Genomic DNA, 26771 nt, shown 5'->3' with positions numbered 1-26771 from the left:
CGTTCGCGCCCACACCCACACCGGGATGGAAGATTACTTAGCTGTTTTTAGAGGTCCTCCTGTTCCATGCACCTGGGCACTGAATGAATGACAGAGCGGACAGTGGAAAGGGGACGGGAATTATTCGTACGAAAATGGTGGACAATTTATTGAACTGCCTGACACAATTCGGCAAACCAGAAGAGATCGTCCGGGTGTGGTGGTGTCGGGATGCCAGTGAAGACAACATGCTGCAGGGTGGCCCAAACCTTGGACCACATCGTAGAAGTAGATATATATGACCATTTCGTGTCTTTCGCCATGTCATAAATGCTCCCCCTCCATGCGATAGGATCAGCAGACGGGCGCCAGCATCATACAAATTATGATCAGCGTGATAGAAGAAAAGGACGGCTGAGCGAGACGGTTCGAGAGGGAGGGGGGATTAAAACTACAACCGTCCGTTTGAAATGATGTGTTGACAGATTGCAGGTACAATGATTGCCCTCGTTCAAGTGCACCTTCGCTAGGGAGAAGAATAACTCTGCTGTTCATCGTCGCATTACAGACGTGTAGAAAAATGTTATTTTTCTTCCAATTAAAATGCTACCGAGTGGTACTTCGTTCGTGGAAGAAGCATGTTGCAACCTGAGCCACTTTGATGTTGGTAAAACATAAACAGGAAAAGGGCACTGACAAAATAAGGATGTCATGCAGACCAAAGGCCTAGTGGACCGTGTGCAATGTTTATCAGAGCAATGTTATCGTAAAAAAAGATCAAAGACCTGATGCAGACTACTCCACAAAAAAAAACGCTTCTACAGGATGTTAATGTAATAAAATTTACTTCTCTAGCTGTTTATAAAGTACCATCAAACAATAGAGCGTCTCGTTGCACTCGTTGCATACATCTAATGCCGGCGTGGAATGGTTGGCCCCTTTTGCCAGTTTTCACGCATAGAAATGCATTCATACTGAGTTCAAAAGCAACCCATCTCCATCAGACACTTGATTGTTTTCCAATAGTTGCCTGCCAAGGTATTTTCACGGATTTCTCACACCTCCCTGTACGCATTCTCTCCGGCCATCGACTGATCTACGGAGTGGCTCAACATCTGTCTGTCTTGCTCCGCGGCAGTTAGCTTCTGCCGCGTGTCAGCCGCATGTGAGGGCGTCGCACTCGCTCCAAGCAGTAGAAGCCGGCACGCGGAGTCCCCATACGGCAGATGCCCCGATACGCCTCGTGGAATCGTGGGTGAAGACAAGTGTTAGTGTGTCGATGGTTTATAATTAATACGACGGAGCAAAAACGGGCGAACGAACGCGCGCGCGCACGCGACTCGCTCAGCGAAAGGTACATTGTGGCCATCGTTCCCTGCGCGCACATTCATCGCGCACGTACACGCATACACACACACACACACACACACATACACGCATGCTAAGAAGACCCTCCTTCCTACTCCCGCAGGCAAAAGACACCTGCATCGCCTTATGTCTCAGGGCAATGGAGTCGACGCTTGTTGGAGAAAAGACGTTCGATTGGAAAAATCGGAAGAAACATTTTCCTTGTCTTTCCATCGCTGTCGGGTGTGTTCAGTTCTTTGCGTAGCGTCACCGTGAGATGTAGTCGCTCTTGGTACCGGGACCGGATCTAGTTTCCGGTAAATGTTGCCACGTATTCGCGATCTTTACCGACCCGCGTGGAAATTGTGTGCGTATTCATGTGTTTGTGTGGGTGTACTTGTGAAAAGATGTTGAGCAACTCGTAGTTTTGCGTGTGATTAAATATTCAAAAGGGCCCGTTTTCTTTTCGCATCGCATTGACAGCAGCGTTCGGTTCAGTGCAAACTTTTGATGAAGGTTACCAAGTTACACAATACACGCCACATCGATTAGAACCCTTCCCGCAACGCTCGGCCTCAGCTCGACCATGGCTAGTAGATAAACGTTGCGTTCAGTGCAAAGTTTTCTTTCATAGAATATGCTGCGAAAGTGACAGATACATGGTCGACACGAGCCAACTAAAGCTAGAACCTAGAAAGTTTGTTCGTAAAACATTTTTCCGGGGTATCGGAGAGTTAACACTGCACGAAGTAGCAAAAAAACGGACCAATTCCCTTGGAAATGATCAAATCATGCCACAACACGGATCGAACCATGTCCCATGTGATGAGTAAAAAAAGTGGAATTAGAGAAACCCGTCGAGAACTTTGCAAATTTTTCCAATGCCACACTCCAAGGGTACAAGTCGTCAATTGAAGAAGGTTCTCCCTTACAGAACTTTTCGCGATAACTTGGTAAGTGTAGTTTTTCATGAAAACAGATCGTACTATCGATCACTCTGTTCGAAAAGTGCCTGTTCGATGCCCCATCCTCCATTCGATCGGGGTTCAAATCGCCAGCAGCGTTCCTTGAGATCATCATCTCAAAAATAGACGATCATCGATAAAATCGAACCACAGCGCTATTTCGGGATCCGGGCACGGGAATCTTTCACTTTTGTTTGATAATTCAGAAAACCAGACGCTTGCCAGTACCCCACCTCCCGACAAACGAGTACGTTTGCTTACACAGAAAGTGCTCCAAAGTGAGTGAGTGGCTGGCGATTGAATTTCGTTTCACGCCCGGTCCGCTTCCAATGTAAACACATACACCTAAACACTGCACTAGGGTCATGTCTGCTGGGCCCTCGAATCGATTTAGAATCTTTTTTTTAATGTGACGGACGGGAATTGGGAAAGAACGGAGCGGGGAAAAATTTAAACAGTACAACCGTACCGCTTCCGCCATTGGAATGGATTGGAAAATATCATTTAACTATTTACAAAACCATAAAAAGACATTGAACCGGTATTGGTAGCTCACCAGCAATACCGTTTTCAAATAATGCTTCAATCGATTACATGCTATATGCAATCTATACAGGAAAAAAGGGTTTTAGTATAATGGCGTCGTTTCCAAATGTTCCAACCACAAACCAATTGTGTTGTTCAATCGACTTGCGGTATAATAGCTTCAGATAAAACAGATAAAATTTGCACCATAACACTACCGCAATATGGCAAAATGTGTTTCGATTAAGGAGTTTCAACTCTCATTTCAAAGTCTTTTTCTCGACCTTTCTTTGAAGCTGAACGAGCTCGATTCGAAGAAACACTACACAGTTTATCTAAAATATGCAACGGCACAATTCCCTCCACTTCAACGAAGCCGGCGCGCGCCTACTGAAATGTTTGCGTTTGGGTCGCCAGGATTTAGTAGCTCGTCGTTAGCTTAATTAAAAACCAAAAACCCATCCCATTAACACCCCTGTAATACGACGACAAGCCGACCCGTGGGTCTTATTTTCTGTGCTGCAGGGACTGGTTGCTTCATCAACCGCTTGTCGAAGGCGCTAAAATGACCCGTGGGCAGTCGCGATGACACCTTTCCATGAAACGTGGAAAGAAAGTGGCTACATTGAAGCTACCAGCGGCTGTACTGCGTAAATGCGTGCCCGCTAGCACGTGCCCTCCGTGTACTTGTTGAAGTAATTCATTAGCGCTTAACGGAAGATTTACCATTCGCTAGAAATCTTACACCCCATCATGACCCTCGCACACTCCACCCCTGACAGCATCCGTTTCTGAGCCGCTTGGCCGCTGAGCCAAAACGAGTGCCAGAAATTGAACCGCTTCAAAGAAATGGCTCGACACATTCATGCAGTGCCCGGCAGGGTTCAGTAAACGGTCGCAACAAGAGAATGGAGATTGTTTGTGCATTCCGGCACAGTGCGCGCACGTCGAACGGCACCACACACACACACACTGCATTCCAGTGCATTCGATAGTTAATGGGGTTTTGGCATATGTTTTTCAACGTTCAAAAAGAAGGAGCTGAGTGGGCTTGTGTGTGAAATGCGCTCATTTTTGGCATAAACAATATCACCCAAGCGATCAGTCATGCGAACAATAATGCATATCGGTGTAAAAGAAGCTCTGTCCCGATTTTGCATTCCCGAAAAGCTATTTTTACTTACCCCATTCAAGCAAGCATAAACATCCGCTATTCGTTTACCTCAACTTTGTACAAATTTTGCTGAATGTATTTTTTTGTTGTCCCTACACTCATGATATAAATGCAAACCACTCTTTTATCCGGACGCTGTTTTCAGCTTCCATCGAGCAGAAGCAAACCTCTCGCAAAGCATTTCCATTTGTTCCTCAATTAGCTCTTAACTTCTGCCATGTTTGACTTTTCCTTATACAGCGAACGTCGTCCTGTGACGTTGATGAAATGTTAATTAGTCTTTCGCCTATCGCTCAGCGCGAATGTTGCTTTCATTGATATTTTGCTCACACTCTAGCACGTTTGCTGCTTCCCAATTCGAAAAACAACCAGTACTATCTTCCGTTGATTGTGCAAAGAGTTTATTTTTCCTACGCCTGTTACTTTCACGCGCTTTATGGCTACCCAAAACAATGCTCAAGTGGTGAAGCCGAACAATGCTGGTGGCACTTACTGTGTGTAGTGTTTGGAGATAGAATCGTAAGAAAGCTTAGCGAACGGTTCAAATTGCACATATTTATATAATGAAGTTTTTTGCATCAACAAACTTGAACAAGTATTCAACAAGTGAAGCACTTTTTTCATGTATCCGCTTTGTTCTCTTTTGGAGTGGAATTTTACATTTTGAGCACAGTTTATAAGGGTACGTAATGTTGCAAAAGTTAGCCATTGAAAAAGGGAATTATTTTTTGGAGTTTTGCTGTCATCTTTCAAGCGACTGTTGAAGTAGTCAATGTAGATGTCACACACAGGCCACAGGATCGAGGCGAAATTAGCACCATGTAAGCAATACTGCATTGTACCATAACTTCTCGGAAACTCGCGGCTCCCATCGGAAGCATCCCCTAATCTGCTCCATTTCGGCTGTCATGGACAGCTGAACATATTTTCTTACACACTCTACTCGCTTCTCACACACCGAACGCCGGAATGTGGAGTCCCTACACATTATACACAAGCTGGTAACAGTGGAAGCATACCATCCTCGCCAAGACGATGGCGACAGCGACGTGTTGCATTTTAACAAGAACAGCTCCAGGTTGCACTTTCTTTTAGGTCACCGAATATTTCTCGCCGCTTATTCATAAAGCCAGCCTCTGTGAGATTAACGCCACCCCACGCACTTTTGACTCACCGAGGAAGCGCACAGGACGTGTGTTTACCGGCGCCACTCGTACGCGGTCCGGATCCGGCACCGGCATCGGCTACCGGTGGTGGGTTTAAATCAAATTAAATTGTCAGCTGCTTCGAGGTGACGATGAATGTTGCTGCAGTTGCCGTCGCTGCATTTGGCGACTTTGTGACCGAATGATGCAGGGCGTGTGTTTGTTTCATTCCATTACGAGGTCAACATGCTGTTCGTGCTTGTACGTGGAACCACACACACACACACATACAGTCACTAACATTATACTCCACTACACTAAGGCAAATGAAATTCGCTTCCAAGAACGACACATGATACGCGCGTACTCGAAATTTGTCGTGTTAAGATGACAATTCTTCTCGGGGTTACTTTAATCAGAGAACTGTTCCCTTCTCTCTTGCATCCGTTTCTGTTCGCCCGCCCGGTAAGCACAGCTCCATTGTGAATGAACCGTCAACGACCAGGCGGTCTCCATCGCGGTACCAGGCGCCTCCACCAACCAGCATCCCATTTGCACAACGACGACGACGAAATGGCACATGGGAATGGGAACTGTTCGTATGAATGAATTACGGATGATTTGCTGCTGCCGGTGGCTGATGTTACCATTCTTCTCAAATTCTTCACGCTCGCAGCTGCCGTCACCGCAGCAAGACGCTTTTTGTTGGAAGGGTTGGCAGTGTGACAAAAACAAGCTAGAAAAAGACAGGCTTCCCACTCGCATAAATGTAGGTTGTGGTTTGAGCACAGTGAATGGCAGCGTTCTGTGTTTTCCAATAATTTTATGGTAAGCTCTCCGTTTGTGTGACAACTTTCACCCATATGACAACCATTGCTGGGTGTAAACGTCTGGCTAATAATTTGATCAGCACGATGGCGTTTCACCTTCAGTCATTGAACTCTATTCCTGACACTCAGTGTGATAAAAAAAATATATCAAATACAATATTCTACTATCCTTCTATATTCTTACGATCATGTTTTCTTACTGTAGTATGTCTACTTCGCATAACTAATTGAAACACACGAGAAGAGCACTCTTACCAGCCGCTTGACCAATGTATTCGCTCATTGTATTGTTCCCATATCCTGACAACCTGAAACAAAGCATACATCAAAATACTATAGGTTTACGTTAGGTGTCTCGGGATTTGTCCCCGATATCCTGCAGCAAATGGTAAATTTCGCCACCAATTCCTTCTATCAGTCCCGACCAATTTCTGCCGAACTTTGTCGGAAGTTTTTATGACAGCTGTCATACCGTACAGCTCGTAGCTCGTATCTTATCGACAATTCACCCTTCGGGGACACGTGACTCAACGAGGCGATGCGAATTTCCTAATCTTCACACAATTACCGGCAGTGTGAAGCTTATCGCAGCCGTACGGTACCTTCCGGGCGTTCTCTTCCGGGCCAAGAAGGAGCGCTTGAAGCAGGAAACCACGGTTTATCGCCACGCAACGACATCATAAAGCGACGTCAAATCGTAAACATGAATTATGATGATTCATATTGTATTTTCTTACACTGGTCGTTGGTGATGCGGTAGCAATTTTCGGAGCTCTTTTGGCATATCACCACCGAAGCAACAGTGCATGTCGCGTATTCTGCGCTGTTGTAGCTCAGCACGCTAGGCGATGTTTAATAGTTGCTTCGTGCGCTCATAGGTAGTCCAGTGTAATTCACATTTATTGTCATAGTTTAGGCGAATCATGCTGCGGCGAATGCAGGTGATAAATATATTTAAAATTGGTTTCTCTGCTTTCATATCAATCTTTGTTGTGCAACTATTTTCTTTGTTTAAATTGCACAATTGAATTTATTATACTTAAAAATTAGACTTTCAATGGGTGTACACTGAAGCGAGGAGCCATAGTTATTCCTATAAAATATAAATCTTAAAAACAGTCTGCGACAATTCGTACCTGCCTGAGGATGGTTGAAATAACTGGGCCATCGCAAATGGTCAGCCACTTTCCATTTACATTTATCTGCCCTCAAACAAACAAAAACAAACTCTCAAATACTTTCCTAACGGAAGATGGACAATAAGAGCTGCAACACCCATTCGTACGAAGCTTGGCCATAAATTTTCGCTTAATGGAAGACCATTTTTTGCACGTTGCAAAAACGGAGTCTAAAACAAAAACCAGTGCAAAAAACAAAACAATTTCCAATCCATCCTGCAAGCAAAAAATGAAAGAGGCAGTTATCTTCACGCCCCGAAACATCGAGGACAAAAATAATACACGTGAAATGTACGCCACGCCAGATAAACCATCAACATTCCTCAAGCAAATCCGGTGTCTGTTGTTCGCGTTTTTCATCAAACGCCAAATAACCTCGATGAACGAGAGAGAGAGAGAGAGAGAGAGAGAGAGAGAAAGAGAGAAAGAGAGAAAGAGAAAGAAAGAAAACGCGAGAAAGAGGAAAGAAACACCACCAACAAGCATACGCTTTAAAATTGGACGACTGTTAAATGCGGGTGAATAAAATGTAGCAAACTCGTTGGCCGTCCCACGGATACAGGAATAATCCAATTTGATTGCAGTTCGCTCGACGGTGCACACGGTCACTCGCCAACGGTAATGCAAGTGCTCGTTACTGTATGCCCTCGAAAGAGAATATTAAGAGAGCTTAAGAATTCCCTGATTGGCTGGCTGGTCATGGCTGGTAGGAGGCAAAACAAGCGTACTTTTCACTACGCATCGTGAACGCGCATAGCTTCCACGTTCAAAAGTGGCATCAACGGAAGGCCAGAGATTGACTGACTCTCAGAGGCGGAGGGAGAAAACCAACAACAAATCCTTTCGATAGATGGTAAACAGCAAAATCAATCTGAAATGTAAATGGAGCGGAAAATGTTCACTCTGTTTGCGATCTGTTGTACCATCACGGATTCCCTCACCCCACTAAATGCAATCGCATCGGTTGCATTAGTGCATCAAGTGCGTACACAACCACCACCACGTGACACAGAGTTGAGCAGTGAAATTGCGTAGACATGATTCAATGCTTTCCTGATCGGCGGTTAATTTCAAGCGCTTTTCCGATGCGGAAATGTACACTGTCAGCAAGGAGCAGGTCTGTTTGCACTGTGTACAGATTCTCCTACGCAGCCAGCAAAAGCTATCTTGACGAACGCATCGCTGAAAGGCTCTTCAGCTCAAGCATCCAAACGTTTGCCTTGCCATCTTTGCCTCGTTTTTTGAAAAATTCGTTCGAGCTCAACTAGAGAATAAACGAAAATCCCTCAGCTTGCTCTACTACGGAAAGCGACATTCTTCTGCTTATCACTCCATGCAATGATGCCTCCGTTAACAACTTTCCACGTGACCGTGCAAGCACCGTTTGGCACCGTGCAAGCCTTTGGTTGTCTCTGTTCAATCCATTCGAATGCACAACAATCACGCATCAATAAATTTCGCCTGCTGCTTCATTCGATTGATACGAAGGAGAAGAGTATTTTCCACAGTCTTTCATCGCCTTACACACATTCGCTGTCCGGGTGCAAAGCCAGCCATACCCATTGCCCTGTCGGTTGCCTGCGGAGACGCTGCGGAGGCGAGATCGCGTTTCAAAACTTATGACAGCCAACCCATTTGCAGCGATCGTTTCCAGCAGCGCTGCCGGAGCACCGCACATTGAACGGTGGAAAGGTGGGAAATTGCCAATAACGTGCGGTTCCGAACCGTGTGGAGAGGTGGCGTCGCTCTATTACCTTACCAATTGACGAACGACGCCGGTTGGTTCGGTCACACGATACCAACACTTCCTTGTTGGCACCGTTTAATGGACCGGCAGTGACCTAATGTCGGTAGCGGTAGTGATGGTGTTAGTGGAGGCGTACGTGTGAATCACACCAAAACCACCGCACAACCACATACGTCGGAAGCTTACCGGTTGGGCAGTGGTTTGAGTAGCATTTTCCCTGGTGTTTCGGTTTCCTTTGATGCAGTTTGCCTTTGTGTCAAATGGCAGACGATTGCCCCAACGAGAGCGAAGATGAAAACGACGATGCCGACGACGACGACGAAAACCACAACGATGGAGGTATTTTCTCACCAAAGATCAAACATTTGCCGAAGCAATGATAGCAAACAAAATATTATTGTGGCAAACACCGTGCCAACGATCCCGAACGGCGTATGAAAGGGCACACGCAAAGGAAAGCAAAGTAGATTTTTGTGATAATTTATTTCATTAGGAACGGAAAATAATACCTCTTCCGCCCGCCGTCATCCTAACAGGTCCGAGCAAAGTGTTTTTATATCTGCTTCCAATTAGTCGCAAAACTCTTTCCTACTCCACATTTCCGTTTGCTTTCACTTATCTTTGCTTCTCAGCACACTTACAAAAACAATACGCAATCATACAGGGAATATAATTGCCGTCCATCAGCTGACACCAATCGGGCACGATTGCCGACTGCTATTAAGTGCAATGTAATCGATTTATCTTCCACCGCTTATTCCTTTTAATGGATTAACGATCCATCCCAATCAAGCACGACCAGACACTTTCCCGGCGAGACCTTCCCGCACAAACACCGAAACGATCGCGTCCCCCGTCACAAGTTTCACATTAATCCCACCATCATATTTCGCATCCTTCAATGACTTTGCTTACGCTTCCAAGAATCCAAAAGCAAGGAAACTCTTCTCCGTCGAACTTCCGCCGCGTAATAAATAAGACAAACGACTACAGCTCCAGGACGCGGGCCCGATTCGGTCCGGGAAACGTCATCTACATTCGCTAAGTGGCTCATCGCGATAAAAAGCCTTGCTTTCGATGTTTTTGCTGGTGAGGCAGAGTCAGGGAATTAAATCGCGAGTATCACACTACCGGGCTATGCAATGGCAGCTAATCCAGTTCAGTAACTGAGTCACACACATACACACGTGCGTGGTAAAAAACCCCATCGCTACCACCAACGCTCCTATCAATAAATCTCCATCGACTGCTTCTTGATGGAATTTCTTCACCATCCTTGCTTTTTGCCACTTTCTTCAATTTACCAACAGAGATGTTTTGCATGTGTTTATCGATGGAAGATTAAATTGCTTTCAATCGTTTATCGGTTTTAGGAAGCAATAAAATTGAATTACTCCGGCAACTCGTGTACTATTCCCTTACTCATTGTTTGTCCTTCAAATGGTTTGCTTAAAAGGATTCCTTGTATCAAAAATTTCAAGACATTTAGGTGTTGAACAGATTCATTTTTGAAAATTTTAAATAATGTTATATAAATTCATACCTGTGAATCTATAATTTATCTTAAGGCGTTCACCAATGCCAGTTCAAATGTATTTTTTTACATTCCGACTCCAATTTAATGATTTCCCAGTAGAAGGTTTCTGTAAGATACGTTTTCTGCCTTCTGCTGAATTCCTAACGAAGTGACAAACGATTGGGCGCGTTACGTCGATGGTTTGGAAAATGAGCGATTGCCGTTTTATAAACAGCGAACCGACGCGCTTACATCGTTTTCCCTCGGCCTGGTTCTTTACTAAAACCACCACCAGCAGCAGCAGAGACTGCAAAGGCTTGCCATATGTGTAAAGGCTCACACTGAAGTAAAAAAACACCACTCTACAAACACGATCACCCAGCAGCAGCAGCAGCACCAGCAGCATGCAGAAAGGAACCTATCCATCACGACAGAACGTACAGCAATAGACACAAATCTCGCCTCGAAGCGTGGCCCACTCCCGTTCAGGGTTTCCCGCTCTAACGAGAAGGCATTGCTCGCTTCCTTCATAAATAAGCTATAATCGCACCGGAGCCTGACCGGGCGCGCGTATTGCAGCGGGAACCACCCCCGGGTGGTTGCTGAAACCACTCCATGCCATGAATCATTAGACACGGAATCCTTTCACTCATCCTAATTGACTCATTAATTTCCGGGCAACTTTTCACCACCTTCGGTGTGCGTTTCAGCGCGACGGAAAGAACAGGTTCGGGCGACACACTGCTAACCACAAGACCACAAGGCACGGATCGTGCCTTCGCACGCCCAGGCCGATCGATCGGCCAAGTGCTGCCACCGCAACAAACGCACCAGCAAAGCAGTTCAGCCAGCTTGCGCTATCATACGACGCACCGATTTGTGTCCATTTCGATCTGACATCTGATGGCGCAAATCCCGATCTAGCAGTTTGCGAAGGCAAAAAACTCAAGTTTAAAACCGTTCGCCACTGTTGAGCAGCGCACAGAAGGAATAGTGATGCGGCATCATATTTCTTCGACATTCACTTTAACCCTGCCCTGCCCTTGCGCCGGCTTGTCGCTCCCGCTACCAACCATTTTCCATAAAATACCGTGTCTCACCAGCCTTAACCACCCCTTTCGGACAGCACTACACTTGCCCCTGTGCACACGCATCCTGGTTGGCTTGAGGAGCTATTTTTATTCGCCACTGCCACAGTGCTGATTCTTCAAAACTCTCCTTCCTCCATCGCTTTTGCCTGTCGCTTTTCATAAGTCGTCTTTCTTACTCGGAAAAGTCTGCTCACAATTGCCGCTAGGTTTTGGTGAGTCTCGTTCTCTCTCTCTCTACGTCTTTCTCTCTCTATCTCTCTCTCTTCACAGAATCACACACACACAGACACACACATCATTTTCCACCGGTTGTTTCAAGTACATGACAGAACAAATTTTTATTTGCCAAAACGATCGTTTTGACTGTTGTTACGCTTTCCGCCCAAGCCAGCAACCAGCCCACTAGGTCGGCTCGATCGCCTTTTCTTTTTCGTAATTTCAGTATTTCTTCTCTTTTCCCGTTTCCAACCCCTATTCCACCAGAGTTTGCATTTATGTTTTGCTTGGCTGTCAGGGTTTTTGTACATTTTACGTTACACAGCCACGATTAATGGTGACGAGCGGACGGGCTAACGTGTGCGTATGCCAGGAATGTGTGTATGTGTGTGTATGTACGCAAGTGTTGCACGGTCCGATCAGGGCTTTGCCACTGGTTGCTCGCGTCTCGTACCGCTCACGGTGGTTGGTGAAATTTTGCTGTACGACAAATTCCAACAATTCTAACATTATCTTTGTTTTTGCTTCGTTTGTTGAACAGACCAAATTTGGAGCTTTTTCTCTTCGAAAGAAATGGAAACCAATGTTATCTGGTCCAATTTACGTTCCAATTGATGTGGTTGTCGGTTTGGCTCGACCTTCATAGAGCAGGCGAAACGATGACAGCTTCTATCGCCGTTCGGCCCACGTTCGAGACCGATGGTACATAATCGGCTTAAAGGGAGAGCGTTTCGAGTGTTTTGCGTTTTTAAAACAATCAGCAGAAAACCTTCGTAACACAGCCAAACCCATTACCGGTAAACTGGGCTTACGTTGTACAATGGTCGCTGTGTAAAGTAAAAAAATCTATTTGTTAAATTGAAACCCTTTATCCTTTGTTAGTAAAATTTGTTTATTTTTTTCTCTCTCTCTATCTCTCTATTACTTCAGAATCACATCATGGAACAAAATACTATCAGACAACATTTGGTAAGAGCTTTTTGCATGCCGAAAATTTACTATTTTCAAAAAACCTTCAAATCTGTACACCGTAAGTCTAGAAGGTGAAACTCATCAGTAGTATGATTGTGACAAATTGAAGCGATATTTATGGCACGTAAAACGACAACAGTTACAACCATTTCTTGCCATGCGCTCCCCCCCGTAGAACTGGCCCTAATTATCTATGCATGTACAAAACATTAAACACACCAGCCGGCACTACGACCAACAACCGCTCACAGCACAGTTCGAGATTACAGCAAGGAACCGTATCATTAAATGTGACACCATCGGCTCCTGCTGCCATACAAGCAGTGTGTCGTCGGTGAAGCAAGATCGTTCTCTAATGAGCCGTCAGATTTTCGTACACGATGCTCGTAGTGGTGGAGGGTGGCGGCAGCTGCGATACGTGATACAGTTGTCACTATTGTGTACGCACCGTGCAGCCAGCCAACAGAACAATGAAACGCGAGTCCCAACATTAATTACGATTATTAAAAATCATTTGAGCGTGGTAATCAAAATTAAAACCAACTGCCATAAATTTACACCGCAAACTCGACCGCCAACAACCCGAAGTCTCGACACACTGGCAGACGAATTCCTTCGTGTGGCCGAACAGCTTGCTTCGCCGGTCTCCCCGGCCATGCTTCGTCACGGACGACTGCAGTGATTCTGTTTGTCTTTTATATCACCCGAGACAGGCCCGAGGGTCGTCGCTGTTGGTGGAGTCTTTTCGGCGAAGGAAACAACGGACGGAACCACAGCACCATAAAACCCGAGACACGAAAAGTGTCCCACACCCTCCTTGTAGGTGATGTTTTAATTTCCGAGATTCCACTCGCACGCGTGCCTACGGCCAGCGACGACTCGTTTGAAATTGAATACACCATATACCGGTGGCCACCGGGAACAGTTGCCACGAACACGTCCATCCTCAGCCAGCGGTGCACGCGTCTTTCGGGGCGGTTGAAAACAATTGATGTCGAAATGATGACGGCTGGTATTCTACACCGCATCATCATAAATTATCCACTCACATGGTATATCGCACCGAATGAACGCCTGTGAACGGAAACGTGGCAAGAGACTTGTTCGGAAAATCCGCCCCTCGTTTGCAATGGTGCAGCAGCATGACAATACAATCGCGCTTCCTGCCTCGTCGATCACAACGGGAGAGCTGTTCAATAAATTAAAATTAAAACATCGCTCGACATGCTTCTCCCTTCTTGTTTCGGTCGATAGTTTCCACTTTCTCTTTTAAGCAGTATGTGGTGGGACAGAGTGCTCCTCCTATGTTTTCCCTGCGAGGGCCCACAGTGATGTGACGTGGAATTAAATAAATTCATTCTTATTTACCCTAATGGCGTTTGGGAAAATCCGATCAATGCTGTCACTGGTGTTAGGGTGTGGTTTGTCAAGGGATTTGGTCCGAGCATCCGGGAAATCCGGTGCATCCGCATCCAGGTGGGGGAGTATTCAATTATCCATCATTATGTCAAGCCATAATTGATGCGGTTTGGACTGTGGACATCTACATCTACGGGTGCTGGTAGTTGGTAGCAGTATGAAAGACAAGAGAGCTAGATTTCGAAAAGCAAAATCATGTTCAAGACAAGATTCAATTAAGAACTGATCTATGTGCTCTGCATCAAGCACGTATGTTACACACAAAGAATCATTCAATAGCTCACTCTGATTTTAATTGCTAAAGTCCAACGATATCTCAAACTTGTTGTCAGTCATGTTGTAAGGAGATAATAATCAATTATGCTTGCAATACAGTCTCTTAATTCCTTTGAAATGTATGCTATGCTTCACATACTTAACCCAAGAAGCTATTGAAGCACTTAACCACAAAAGAGTCTGCTTGTTCACCTTGTACGCCACTTGATACCATCCCAACAGGTGGACCCAACTCGGCTAATCTAAATAAATCGACCACCAACTGAGAGCTTTTAAGCCAGTTTACCAACATGAGAGCTTACATGTCGTTGCCGAATTTTGAAAGGGTTAAGAAATATTACCCCCTAAAACTTTATTTTACGCTTTGTGTTTTCTTTTCCTCCTTTCCATCCCTCGCCATTCCGGTTTTCAATGTCGCTAAGATTTGAGGCGTAACACCAAAGACAAGTGCAGGATTTCACTCCCACCACTTTGCCTTCGCCTTCCATCTGACGTTCGATGAACATTCAGCACGTTTTTATTACCTTCTTACGCTCCACCTCACTGCACGGTGGTGGTGTTGCAAAGTGCTGAAAATTTTACCTCCAAACAGCTGCAACTTTGTACGGCAACAGAGCATCGGAACGCGGCGGGATACATGCTCGCGACTGTCTCCAGAGGACGAGCGACGGGTGGCGTGCGTTCGTGGTGGGCGAAAGAAAATATGAGGCATCGTGGTACAAGGGCAACAGTGGATAGAAAAAAACATCCACACCACAAGTCGAATGAGGAAAACAAAATATTGCGTACGCTTGCTGTAGTCGCGATACTGTACAACTGATGGTGAAACAGTACGATAGTGAAGCAACAGCAACGGAGAGGCAAAACAAAACACATCAGCAGCTGCTCCTGAACAACACTTAAAATTTATTGTTATATGCCTTGCTTTACTCCTCGAGCGTTGGGGCACGGGAGCGGAGGGGCGGCCAGCGGCTCTACCGACGACAACCCGATCCGGAAGCACGTCATCGCACGCAAGTGCCCATCCCCGAGGGGGTCTCGGGCCTATCCCTTTCGAGCAAACCTTCTCTAGCGGAGGATTGGGGCGATGCCCCTTGTGAGGAGGAGTACACTTTATTTTTACTGTCCCCACTGAACTATCGCTCGCTCGACGTTTGTCTTATCTGCTTGGCTCAATAGTCACCGTTGGGACTGGGCGTGGGTTTGAAGAAGGCTGAAGCTTGTAAATTTCGATGACTTTTCCCTTCTCTCCGGACTGCCTTCTTCGACAGCGCTGAGACCGTGTACTGAGGTACGCTTGCTCCTCATACTTGAGACAATGACCTCTGCTCTGAGTAGTTGGAAAAGGAGAAAAAAGCACACAGTAGTAGCAACTCGGAAACAGCACCCTTAGGCTTCACCGGTTCGAACAATGAATGGACTAAGATATCCTTTAACCGACTCTACAACACTCCCCCAGACCCGTTCTACCGCACCTAAAAGGATAGCTTTTGTTCCTGCTTTTATAGCAGAGATTTTTTGTTTGAAAACAAGGTTAAAACATTTTTACGCACTTCATACAAAACCACACCAGCTCGAAAGGGAAGAGAACATCACTCTCCCTCCCTCCTTCCTCCCTAAACACAGAGCTGGCAATTGCACAGATAAACGAATCGTAGTCCGAGGTGCTAGACCCTCACTCTTTATCGAAACCTCTACTACGTCAGTCTGAGCAGGGTTGCTGGAAGTTTATGCCTTTACCTTCAATCAAAGTGTCTGTGAAGATGTGTGTGAGTGTGTGTGGGTGCAGGATTGATGGGCTTGAATCCGTTTGTTTTACTTCTTTTTTTCGTGTATTGCGTTCATTTTGGATACGTGAACCTTTGCATATCCTAAACTAAAACCAAACAATCACCCCACGCAAACGTGGGCTTGTGGGAGATCTCAAAGGACATGCCAAATTATGGAGGTCTAATGGAGCCCTACTCATTAAAAGCAAAAACTTTGGGGTCACAGATAAAGTTATGCCCTTCATCTAATCAGAGCATTGCTTTACGAACGTTCGGGATTTACTTTCAACACGGCTGGCTTCGGCTAGTCTGAAATCTTGGCTGGCGTTAATGCATTACTATTTCCCCGGGGTTGGGATAAGCCCTGGCAATACTCGTAAAATTCCATCACAAAACAGGAAGACGCAAATAATGTCAGCTTCTAGGACAGTGGCCCATTCAAACTACCAACGTTCACTGTGGTTGGTTTGCTTTTAAGCGTTGCATGTTCCAAACTTCAACCAGCAGCGCTAGCACAAAAGTTGAAAAGAATTGCTATAAATTTTTGCACCAAACACTAAACAGACGGGCAGACGGGCATGTCCAGACATTTCTGATTCCTTTTTTCTCCTTCCGCATATATTATGCTTCTCTCGCCTCATTGAGCACGCCCATGTGGCATCAAACATGTTCCGACTCATATCCTAAAAGTGACAAGGAAGTGGAGCCGTTTCATTCTATCTATTTGCCGTTCGGTGGAACGGCGTGATCCAACACACATACACACAAACACACTGTTTTTGTTCACACACTTGCCTCGGGGAATAACTTACTATGGTCGCGAAAGAGTAGATTTTTTATTTCTCCAACAAAGCAGTACCGGGGTTTCTTTTTCTGGGTGGCAAAATTATCCAATCTAATTTATTACCCTCTTGAAATATACAGTGAAAAAGCGATGCTGCAGCATTTACGCTTCACGCGTTTCAATTCCTGCCGAACTAAACACAGCCGAAAGAATGTTTTATCGTTTTTGGTTTGCCTTTTTCATAGGCGTAAATTATGGTAAATCTGGTTAGCTTTTATCTTCGCTCTGATCGAAGCCGGACTTTTTTGTTGATTACGTTTAGTAATTTATTCATACCCCAGCGTGCGTCACGCTTGCAGATTAAAGGTTAAAGTGTTCGGTGGTACGAAAAACTATCTAATAACACACGACACGAGTACTCGGGGGTTTAAAACAGTTTTGATGCAAATTTGTTGCCATCAAATTTTCAAAACCGAAATGAGGAAGACTCAACAAACAACCAAGTGAAAAATAAGCTCAGAAAGTAGAAGTAGAAGCACAGTCAAGTACAACTAGAGTATAAAGTTTCCCAAGAGTTTAGTGCTTCACCCAGAAATGGAAAAGCATCCCAACACCACCAACAAACAAAGGAACATGTGCAATCATATTCGGCACTCAGTCGAATGTTCGTTGAATGTAATGAATGCGTCTGGAGGGCACGTGTTCTCTCCAAACACGAACCAGATTCTTTGTTCGGAAGCCATGCATGTGTGTATGTGGAAGACGAAACATATCGCAGTGTCTCATAAAAGTGAGTGGCGCTCGCCCGGCACATAAGTCAAATATGTCGATGGCAATGTCTGGCATATGCCGCACAGAAACGCCGTATGATGCGACCGTAAGAGGATCGCTTGAAAAGATCTTTTACTGGAGATCGTAGAAAAAAGGCAGGAGTATAAGTGGAGCCCCAAATGAGTACATCATGACTATGTGTGTTTGGAGCCAATGTTTTATGAAAGCATATTCTACTGTCTATCAACGGTTGATAAAAATGTAGCAGTCTTCCTCTACCATCGCCATGTCGCTCTATGCTTTAATTCTATTACCTCTGACAGCTTATTCGATGCTTGTCGCGAGAGTCTGCCGTTTGCGTCATAAAACTGATGTCCCTAAAAGCTTCCCTGGGGGAATGACTTGTTTACCGATTCGTAGCTAATTCTCACGCTTTTTAGGCAGCGCCGGAAGCCTGGCAGTCGATGAAGGAAAACAAGATGCGCTCATCTCACCGAGGAGTTTTATTTTCCGCTTATAGCCTTGTGCCTGATTTAGTCGATACGATGGACGCCTTCCTGCGCCCGCTGTCCCGATGACAAATGGGTCATTAAATTTATCCTTCTATTTGTGTTGTGATTTTTCCCCCTGCTCCGGCACTTTCCCATCAAATGCATTGCACTCGCACTTGCTGTCAGGAAGTGATTTCCCCGGGAATGCAGAGCATCGATATTGAAAGTCCATTAAACACCGTCGCTGCCAGAGTTGATCAAAACACCGGAAAAACAAACGTACACTGCACAGCTTACCGCGAGTAATGGAGTGAAAATACTCTCTGAAAGTGAGTGAGTGAAAATACTTCTCTCCGCTCTCTGCCCTCTGCTCGTCTACGGCACGATCAGGAAGGAAATTTACGACAATCCATCGCATCCCTCCACCAACAAGCCGTAAATCGAGCGCGTAGCAGGAGCAGTGCGCCGTTTCGAACCGTCGTATCCGATGACACAATTCACGGTTCAGCACAGTTTGCCGAGGTGGATGTCCTTCTTCGCCCGATCGGTTTACTGACCCCGTTTCTTTTAGCGAGCTTTGACTTCGAGCGACGCTTCCGGTTGTCCCATGATGGAAAACGTCCCTCCTTCGTCACGCCAGTGGGAAGATCTTGCAGCACGGCTTTCTTTATAACGTCATTAACATCGTTTCACGACCCACTTTCGCCGAACATAATCAGCCTTTTTTTTCGGGCCGAGCCGGAGAGTTGGATGGATTGCACGAAAACAATCTAATTTGTACGCCGATTTGGCAGTTTTCCACCGCCGGCAAAGTGAATCACGTCCGGTAATTGCGTCCATTCGTTTCAATTCCGATGACATCGTCAAGGCAAACATAATTTCTGCACGTAGCGCATAAAAAAGCACGGAACGCGCGCGACTCCAATGTTTATGGGAAATCAGGCCAAAAAACGTCACTGCAGATTCCGGTGGGTGTATGCAGTTGCCGCCCATCCGGATGGATAGACCGCAATGTAATGGAGTCATCCTCGAGCGCATACATCATTTAGCATCGGAATCCATCGAAGACTGTACCGGCATGGCAGCGCCTGCCCGGGTACAAGTTCATTAATTTCAATTGATAATGTGCTTCCGTCCCATTGCCTTACGTTCGGCTTGGTCTCAGCAGGGCGGTCCCGTGGTGTGGCACCGGACGGCCTGTCTGACAAATTTACGATTCCCATAGTCGTCATCCTTCCCCTCCCGCCGATCGTTCGTACTCTTCCGCAACCGCAACCGCCGCGGTCGAGCGAAGGTGGATCCATCAAACGCCGTTCCCTCGTCAGCATACGCCCTCACTCGCGCAAATGAATGTGACAGCGGCAATTCGGGATCTTCGCTTAGTCTTTCGCTATGTTTAATGATCCACCGCGTGCAGCTCCACCTCGGGGGTGGTCCATTTACATAAAGCAGGAATACACGCGTGTGTGCTGCTGTGTCGTTGGACCAGTACACGGCGCACTGTACCGCTAGATTGAAATTCGAGAAGCGAAATCATTTGTCTTGGTTATGTACCGTCCCCGTGGAGAGCTAGTTCCCGCTAGCCCGTCCGATTCCCCGCCAGAAGCCCAGTCGCCATTAAATGCCCAAACATGACAGCACGGTATGGATGAAAAATACTTTGAATCTGCCGGCGCGAGCGCGCGCGCGCTCACCAAGACGGGCACATTTTTCGGATGCTTCCGAAGCAATTTAAATTCTTTACAAATAATTAAAATTTACTATCTGTCTTGCGTGCGTCACCCACCACTGAAGTGGTGTTGGACGATTGCTGTTGCGATAATAAATAGCATCCGTGCGTGCTTGTGAGAAAAACCAACAGCAGCAAGCAACAGAACAATTCCTGCCTCCATCATTTTATGCATTTCACGTCACGCAATCACGACAGCACGACCACCCGCAAATCAGGTCATACCGAAGCTAAAGTGACCTAGACAAGTCGAACAAGAATCAAAGACAAACGCAGAAGAAACAAAAAATAAACCCCCGAAAGAGCTGTTAGCAATTGGAAATGGTACACGAGCAGTGTACCAGCGATCAGCTACGGATTGCAATCTTTAAACCAGCCTTACCAATTTACATCGACACACAGAGGGAAAACCCCTACGAGAAATGGTTGGTAAACATTCAATTTCTTTGCGCTGCTCCAAGAACCAATGGACGCCACCGCATCATACGCACGCACGGCATGCCCAACATAAATATGGTTTTCTCGCGATCGCCACCGCGATCGCAGGGGAAAAAAACAAAAGCGAACCCGGCAACGATAGAAAGCAACAAGAAAGCGAGATATAAATGTATGTTATTATTTTTAGCATTACACAAAATATTAATAGTACTCGACACCGACACCTTGCCCACCCCGGGCTCTCCTCCCCGATCCGTGAACGATCCGAGAGATCAATGGACGGTTGCCCTGCTTGCCGTTCGGTGTTGATCAACGCGTACGCCGGTCCCGCTGCCGCTGTGTTGGTGAGACGACGCGGAACGCGCACCGTCAGCATTCGACAGCCATCCGAACACACGCTGAAGATTCCCTCTGTTGTGGGAGATTTTCCTTTGTTTTCCTTACGATAATTTTACGCGTCTTAATGTTTTCAGTATGCGCGATCCCTACACCAAGCCGCGAGCGCGCGCTCGCTCGTCCGGTGCGACGTCTTCGGGGCGGGGTGTTTGTTTGCCGGGGCTATTTTTACTGAAGCACAAGATACACGCCGTACCGTGTACCGCCCGCTTGCCATCCGCTTCCTCCCTCGTGTGGCGCTAACTTACACCACACATTCCTAATCCCCCTTTTCAAAGGGAAGCAGTTTTCTGCTGGCCAAGCCTTAAACTGTAACCGTACAACGTGCTCGGGCTAGGCCTGTGCAGTGTGCGGTGGAAAAGATATTTGAATCGAATTCTAGCTCGACGACCAGAAGCCACTTGTGCCGGGCGGCCTCTTGAACGATCATCTCCGCTGATCACTAGCTTGGGAGTCGGCGGGATGAGAATGAATGTTCTTTCTTTCTCCTGCCCTCAGCGCTTGTTCTCTTGTTCTGCTTGCTTTCATTTCCCTCCCGATCGTGGCACAGTTGAATTAGATTTATGCGAAATTCAACGAAATTTATGACGAAAAGGGTGTGCTGCCACGAAACAATTGAGATTAATTCTCTAAGTGAAAGATTATCCGCTCTCGCGTGTTGAGGCCCGCGTACGACAATGAAAGAGAAGGAGGGTCGAAATTTATGATCCAAAGGAATGGGTTTTCTTTTTTCCTTCTTTTTTTTCGTGTTCATGTTCAACCGCAACCATGCGTGTGAGGTACTTAGAAAGACATATTTTACCGACATTATTTTTGAATGTGACATACGGCACCGGGTCACATCAGGTGGGAGTGAGTTTGAATCGAAAATAGTGACACGAGTACAAAGTGTGTACTGTTTCTTATTTATTGTGAGCAATCAGAAACAAAGAACTCGTTGCAGACTTGTTTATGATCTGGCGGGAGATTAATTGTTGTATCTTTGATTGGGGCAGATATTACAAAGGAGCGTGATGAGCATATGTTCACTTACAGGAAGATTCAGGAAGTCTAAAAAACTCTAGAAAGTGGGTTGATAAACATTTAAGGTGTCTTGACATCTTTCACCAAATTTTAAATGTTTTACTAGCATAGGTCAATTTGAGTAAAAACAAGACATGCCATCAATCATTATACAACTTGTTTTAAATGCCTGCCATAATTTCTGCTATCATTCGTAAATGTTTAAGCTCGCCTTACGATGATCGTTTGCATTATTATTGGCCATGAAGTTGTTCCCGTGTTTGGGTATCGTTTGCCCGATGAATTCATCGCCATATAAATCATGTACGAATGTGTAAAGCAATAACTGACAGCGCGCCAAAAATGAGCATCGTTTTACTGTCGTGCCTAAGCTGAACATATAAAAAAAAGTTTAAGAGCACTCCAGCATCCGACCCGAAATTGCGAGATTTTTCCTCATCTTTTCTGGCTCCCCTCGTTGCCGGCGTTGGTTTTATGGGGAGTCCATTTTTTTGTTTGCTTCGGCATTTAGTGCGACTTTGCCCTAGTTCGTACGCTAAATGCCTTTGGAGGGAAAATTCACCCCCCACAGTACCGAAACGAAAGTTTGCGTAGGAAATTAGCACTTTTTTCTTCACCAGTATATGATGCTCAACAAGCAGCACAAGCAGTGCTTTATAGAGAGCGTAGCGAACTGTGATGGGAAGAATTGGCGAATGAGTAGTTAAGCAGTTTGGATCTAAAATCATAATCAACAGTCGGCAAGCCCACTCTCACATTCATACGACTACGTAATGCTGCAGACAGCAACGTTTGCCGCGAGCAGCCATTTAGTGGAGCAATAAACTCTTCATCTTTACTATCGTGATACAATCTAAATTTGATTTCGGAATGCTTTTCTGAGCAACCCGTAGCGCAATCGTTCAACCATTCCGTAAACCACAACCGACGCTCTGGGGATGTTATTTTGAATGAACTTTCATAAACACACATACCACACACATACACACTCACCGCTAGCCGAGCAATCCGGAGAAACAAAAATGAAATCACTGTAGGCACCTCGTAAAACTGAGCCGTACCGTCCTAACTCTTTTACTCGCTCGCAGGATGTCAACGACACATACGACACGGATCGGGCGCACAAGATTGGCCGTACCGGACACTCTGCTCCCCCTGTGCTGTGCTGTGGGAAAACCTTGTGTTGGAAAGCACTCACATAGATATAAACCAAAAAACTTTATCCCTTCATCTTCCACATGCCACGGCGGCGGCGGCGAGAGAAAAGATATGGAAAAGATCCAGATTAGATTTATAGTGATTTGAATTTGACGAGCGGAAAGAATTAACACCATAACTCTTCAATTTTCCCGACTGAGAGCAACAAACCCTAGCGCGCGAGGCGAGAAAAGCATACGGGACAAACATTGACTGCCGAAATGGAAAATGAAAAAAACAGCCCTGTTTTCGACGGGCTAGGCAATGCACCTTCCGGCGACTCAGGCACCCGACGCCCAGTGGCACGCGCCCCTATGTCATTGGGAAATTGGGTCTGGAAAGTGCAGCTGCCGAGTGGAAAGCGAGGATGAGACTCGGTGTGATAAATTTTGTTTATGACGTTCACGCACGCACACGCACTCTTCCGGGAGATGCGTTGGTGCGCTGTGCGGGGAAGAAGCAGCCAACAGCCTGCCCGGAGGTGAGGTTTCGAAAGATGAGGGAACTGTTTTCGGTTGGACCAGAAAGGGTTTTCATGTTGTTCGATTTTTTTTATTATTAAATACGCTTCAAGCTGAATGTTGAACTAAAGCAAAACAACAAGAACAAGCACGATTACGATACACGGTGCGTCACCTTCAACGCAATACAGCCATGAAAATCGGGAACGTGAAGAGGGAATGGAAATGAAAACTGTTCATAAAACAGGTGTGGAATCATCTCTGACCGCACCGACGGGACCAGCAGTCCGCGTGTAAACGCTTTATTTTTCAACCAGTTTACCTCTCCCCCCGAAGCAATCCACCGCTGCCGACGTGCGGGTACTGGGGAAAAATCATTGAGCGCGGACACACTCGACGTAAGATATATGTGTGGTATCATAAATTATCTACAGCAGCAACACATCACCAACCAAAGCGGAGATTTGCCCGAACGCAAGCAGTGAGAGATTGCCCCTATCGGATGGTTTATTTTTTCCTTCCTTGCGTCCAATCCGTGGGCCTTACTCCCACCACCTTGTGACATCGTTGCTGTGGCATTGATGAGTGGGCCCACTGGCAGGACAGCAAATGCTACGGAAGTGCTACTTCCTATAGGAGGCGGGCGGTTATCATGCCGATGAACCCCAAAGAAGGCTCATCTCACTGGCGTTCGCGGTTGATCTTCCGACCAGTTTGGCCTCCCACCCTCGGTCTTCGAGAGCGATGCGAGCTACCAGCCAGCTATTTATACCACAAACAATCAGAACACTCGCTCCGACGTTCATACTTGTTCCTTGTCGGTATGCCGCAGTTCCACAAACCCGGAGGGAACATTTCTGTCCCTACGCTTACCCTGCTAGGTGTGATAATTAATAGCGTACCAGCGGAATTCGTCACTGTGCTGCTGCTGCTGCTGGTGCTGCTGGCCGCAAATGTTTTCCCATGGAGCATCAAAGTTTCCGTGTTGCCTTTTTTTGTCCCATGTCCCGAAAAGAGCAACGGGAAAGTGACGCACACACTCCGCAAAAGGTTCACGCGGGGCCAAACGAGAAGCCGCCCACATTGCCCCACAAAGATCGTGCCAGTGGCTCGGTGGTTTCCTTTTCGCCGCGCGTCGAAAATGTGGCTACCCATCTGGTACGGCGGTGAGCTGCACGAACGTGCACACGCGCACACAGGCCACCACTTCAGGGCAAGATTTGTCTGCTGTTGAGCGTTAATTAAGCTGGAAAATCCACAAGCACAGTCACACACTCACACACGTGCATGATCCTATGCATGCTCATTTTCCCAGGTAGCTCGGGACAAGCGGAGCGGTTGAACCCGGGACAGGAGAGAGAGAGAGAGAGCAATTTATTGACTGACCAGGGCATGACACTGAAAAATTAGCCCGTCCGTCCATCGTTCTCGGGGTTGGAAAAGCTTGGGCAGCATTATCACGTCATTTACACATCGTCAGCCCCCGGATCGGGGGAGATGGGCATTCGGTGGTATGGAGGTCGGCTTTTTTTTATTCCGCTCAATAAAGCAATCTGCTTTCCATCGCCAAACCTGACGTTCGTTTAAAGATTCCGTTGTTGTTGGCAGCGTACTAGCCCGCCCGGCTCGTGCTTTACTGAAAATTGAATGTTGCACTCTCCTGCAAGCGTTTGGTTTTGTAATAAATTTAATTTGTTCGTACGACTTTTTGTGTGCCTTCAACAGGCTTTTAAATATTCGTTTCTCTCATATTCTACAAAACTTTAGTCATATTTTTCACGCCCCACACAAACACACACACAGCATAGCATTTTAATATGCACGAGATCCTTAAATTTCTTTCCCCGGTTCCTCACATTTGCGTCGAAAAAGCGGTTTTAAAATATGCAATTGAAAACTTTCCAAATCACAACTTCCAACTTCATCGGCACGGAACCTGTTACGCGGTGCGAGTGTGTTTGGCTTTGATGTTTTGCGCTGTCATTAGAAGGCTCCACGAGCGGCAACAAGGGATGCTTTAAAAAACAACCCTCCATCCTGGCGCTATGAAAAACGGTTCACTTCATTTGTATGCTAAACGTTTTCCAAAATGAAACCTAATTAGATCGATCGACTAGCGACGCTTTTCCACGCGCCGTTGTTGTAATGAAGCGCCGGGAAACACTTCAATAGCGAGTATCTTCATGTTGCGCCATTGCCTTCATTCTAGAACGTCTACTGCAATGCGGATTTTTCGGGAAACGGAGACATTTTTCCTGAGCCGAGCGAGAGAATGGGCTGGATCTATGCAACGGCTTGTCGCCTTTAAGAATCAATTCCCTACACCAAGATAGGATCACATTAATTGTATTAAGCGTGACAACTTCATACATAGGTTTGTCAACAAGTATCGTTCAGCCACATCGACTCGGGTTGAAAATCAATGTCGTACAACCAGCTCAAGCCACTCGTTGCGTCGCTCGTGGCATGCTGCCAACAAAGATTCACATGAGAATCGAACCCCTCCCAACCCCACTCCAGGCATGACTTGCTACGTGATGTTACTGTCTTCACGATTGTCTCCATGAAAATCCACCCATGCTCCTCCCGGAAAAACGGACGTAATGGTAACCGTTTTTCCGTCTTCCGTTTTATGCCAACACGGCCAACACTTGCAACGACTAACGGTGCAATTGAGACACTCCGCTATGCTCTAAGCAGAATAATCAGAGTAGCTCTGGAAGAATGCATTTGACCACTTCTTGCAATGAGTTAAGTGTCCCAAGTGGCCCATCACCACCTTCATCTTCGTCAATGTGGCCTTCGATACGATCCTTCCAAGCCGAGCACGGTCAATGACTATCGAGCAGATGACCGTACTCTCGTTGATTCTTGAACTCGACGTGACCAACTCTACCTCCGCTAGCTGCTTTCTTCCTGGAATTCATCGTCCGATGATTGTGGTTGTACTATTGATTTGCTACGGACATATTTAGAGGAACTTCATCGGGATAAAATCCGTTCCCATTGAATCAGTATCTACTTCACTAGATGATACGACTTTGCTGGACTGACTGAGCGTCCGTTCTCTACTAAGCAGCCGACCCCAAACAGCGGCAGAGATACATTAATTAGCCCCAGAACCAATACCAACCTTCCACGCCTTAATGTAGAAAGTTAGCAGCTCTCTCTCTCTCTCTGTCTCTACCCCACATTGTCACTTGCATCCTCGCAAAACCACACGAAACTTCTTCCCACATACTTACGTGACCGTCGTTAACCGTACAAGGAATTCACTTACGACAACCGTCCTGGGTTGGGTCGTGCGTGTACGTGCGTGTGTTTGTGGCAAT

The 26771-nt window shown here is 46.2% G+C and overlaps 1 protein-coding gene across 2 annotated transcripts in view; it reads left to right on the top strand.

Annotated features, from left to right (window-relative positions):
* The first annotated feature begins 1453 nt into the window (after positions 1-1453).
* Positions 1454-26771, top strand: part of LOC120957542 (uncharacterized) — a 35525-nt gene continuing 10207 nt past the window's right edge. The window contains exons 1-2 of one of the 2 annotated variants that reach the window (XM_049608724.1): positions 1454-2279; positions 12644-12682. In XM_049608724.1, coding sequence (XP_049464681.1) covers positions 2208-2279; positions 12644-12682 — 111 coding nt within the window. In that variant the 5' untranslated portion in view covers positions 1454-2207. The remainder of the gene's footprint in view (positions 2280-12643; positions 12683-26771) is intronic. The other variant, XM_040379796.2, reaches the window with a different exon arrangement.

The sequence above is a fragment of the Anopheles coluzzii genome, chromosome 3 (assembly GCF_943734685.1).
Source record: "Anopheles coluzzii chromosome 3, AcolN3, whole genome shotgun sequence".
Taxonomy (NCBI): Eukaryota; Metazoa; Arthropoda; class Insecta; order Diptera; family Culicidae; genus Anopheles; species Anopheles coluzzii.
Note: the sequence above shows the minus strand (reverse complement) of the source record. Positions and strands in the feature narration are given on the sequence as shown.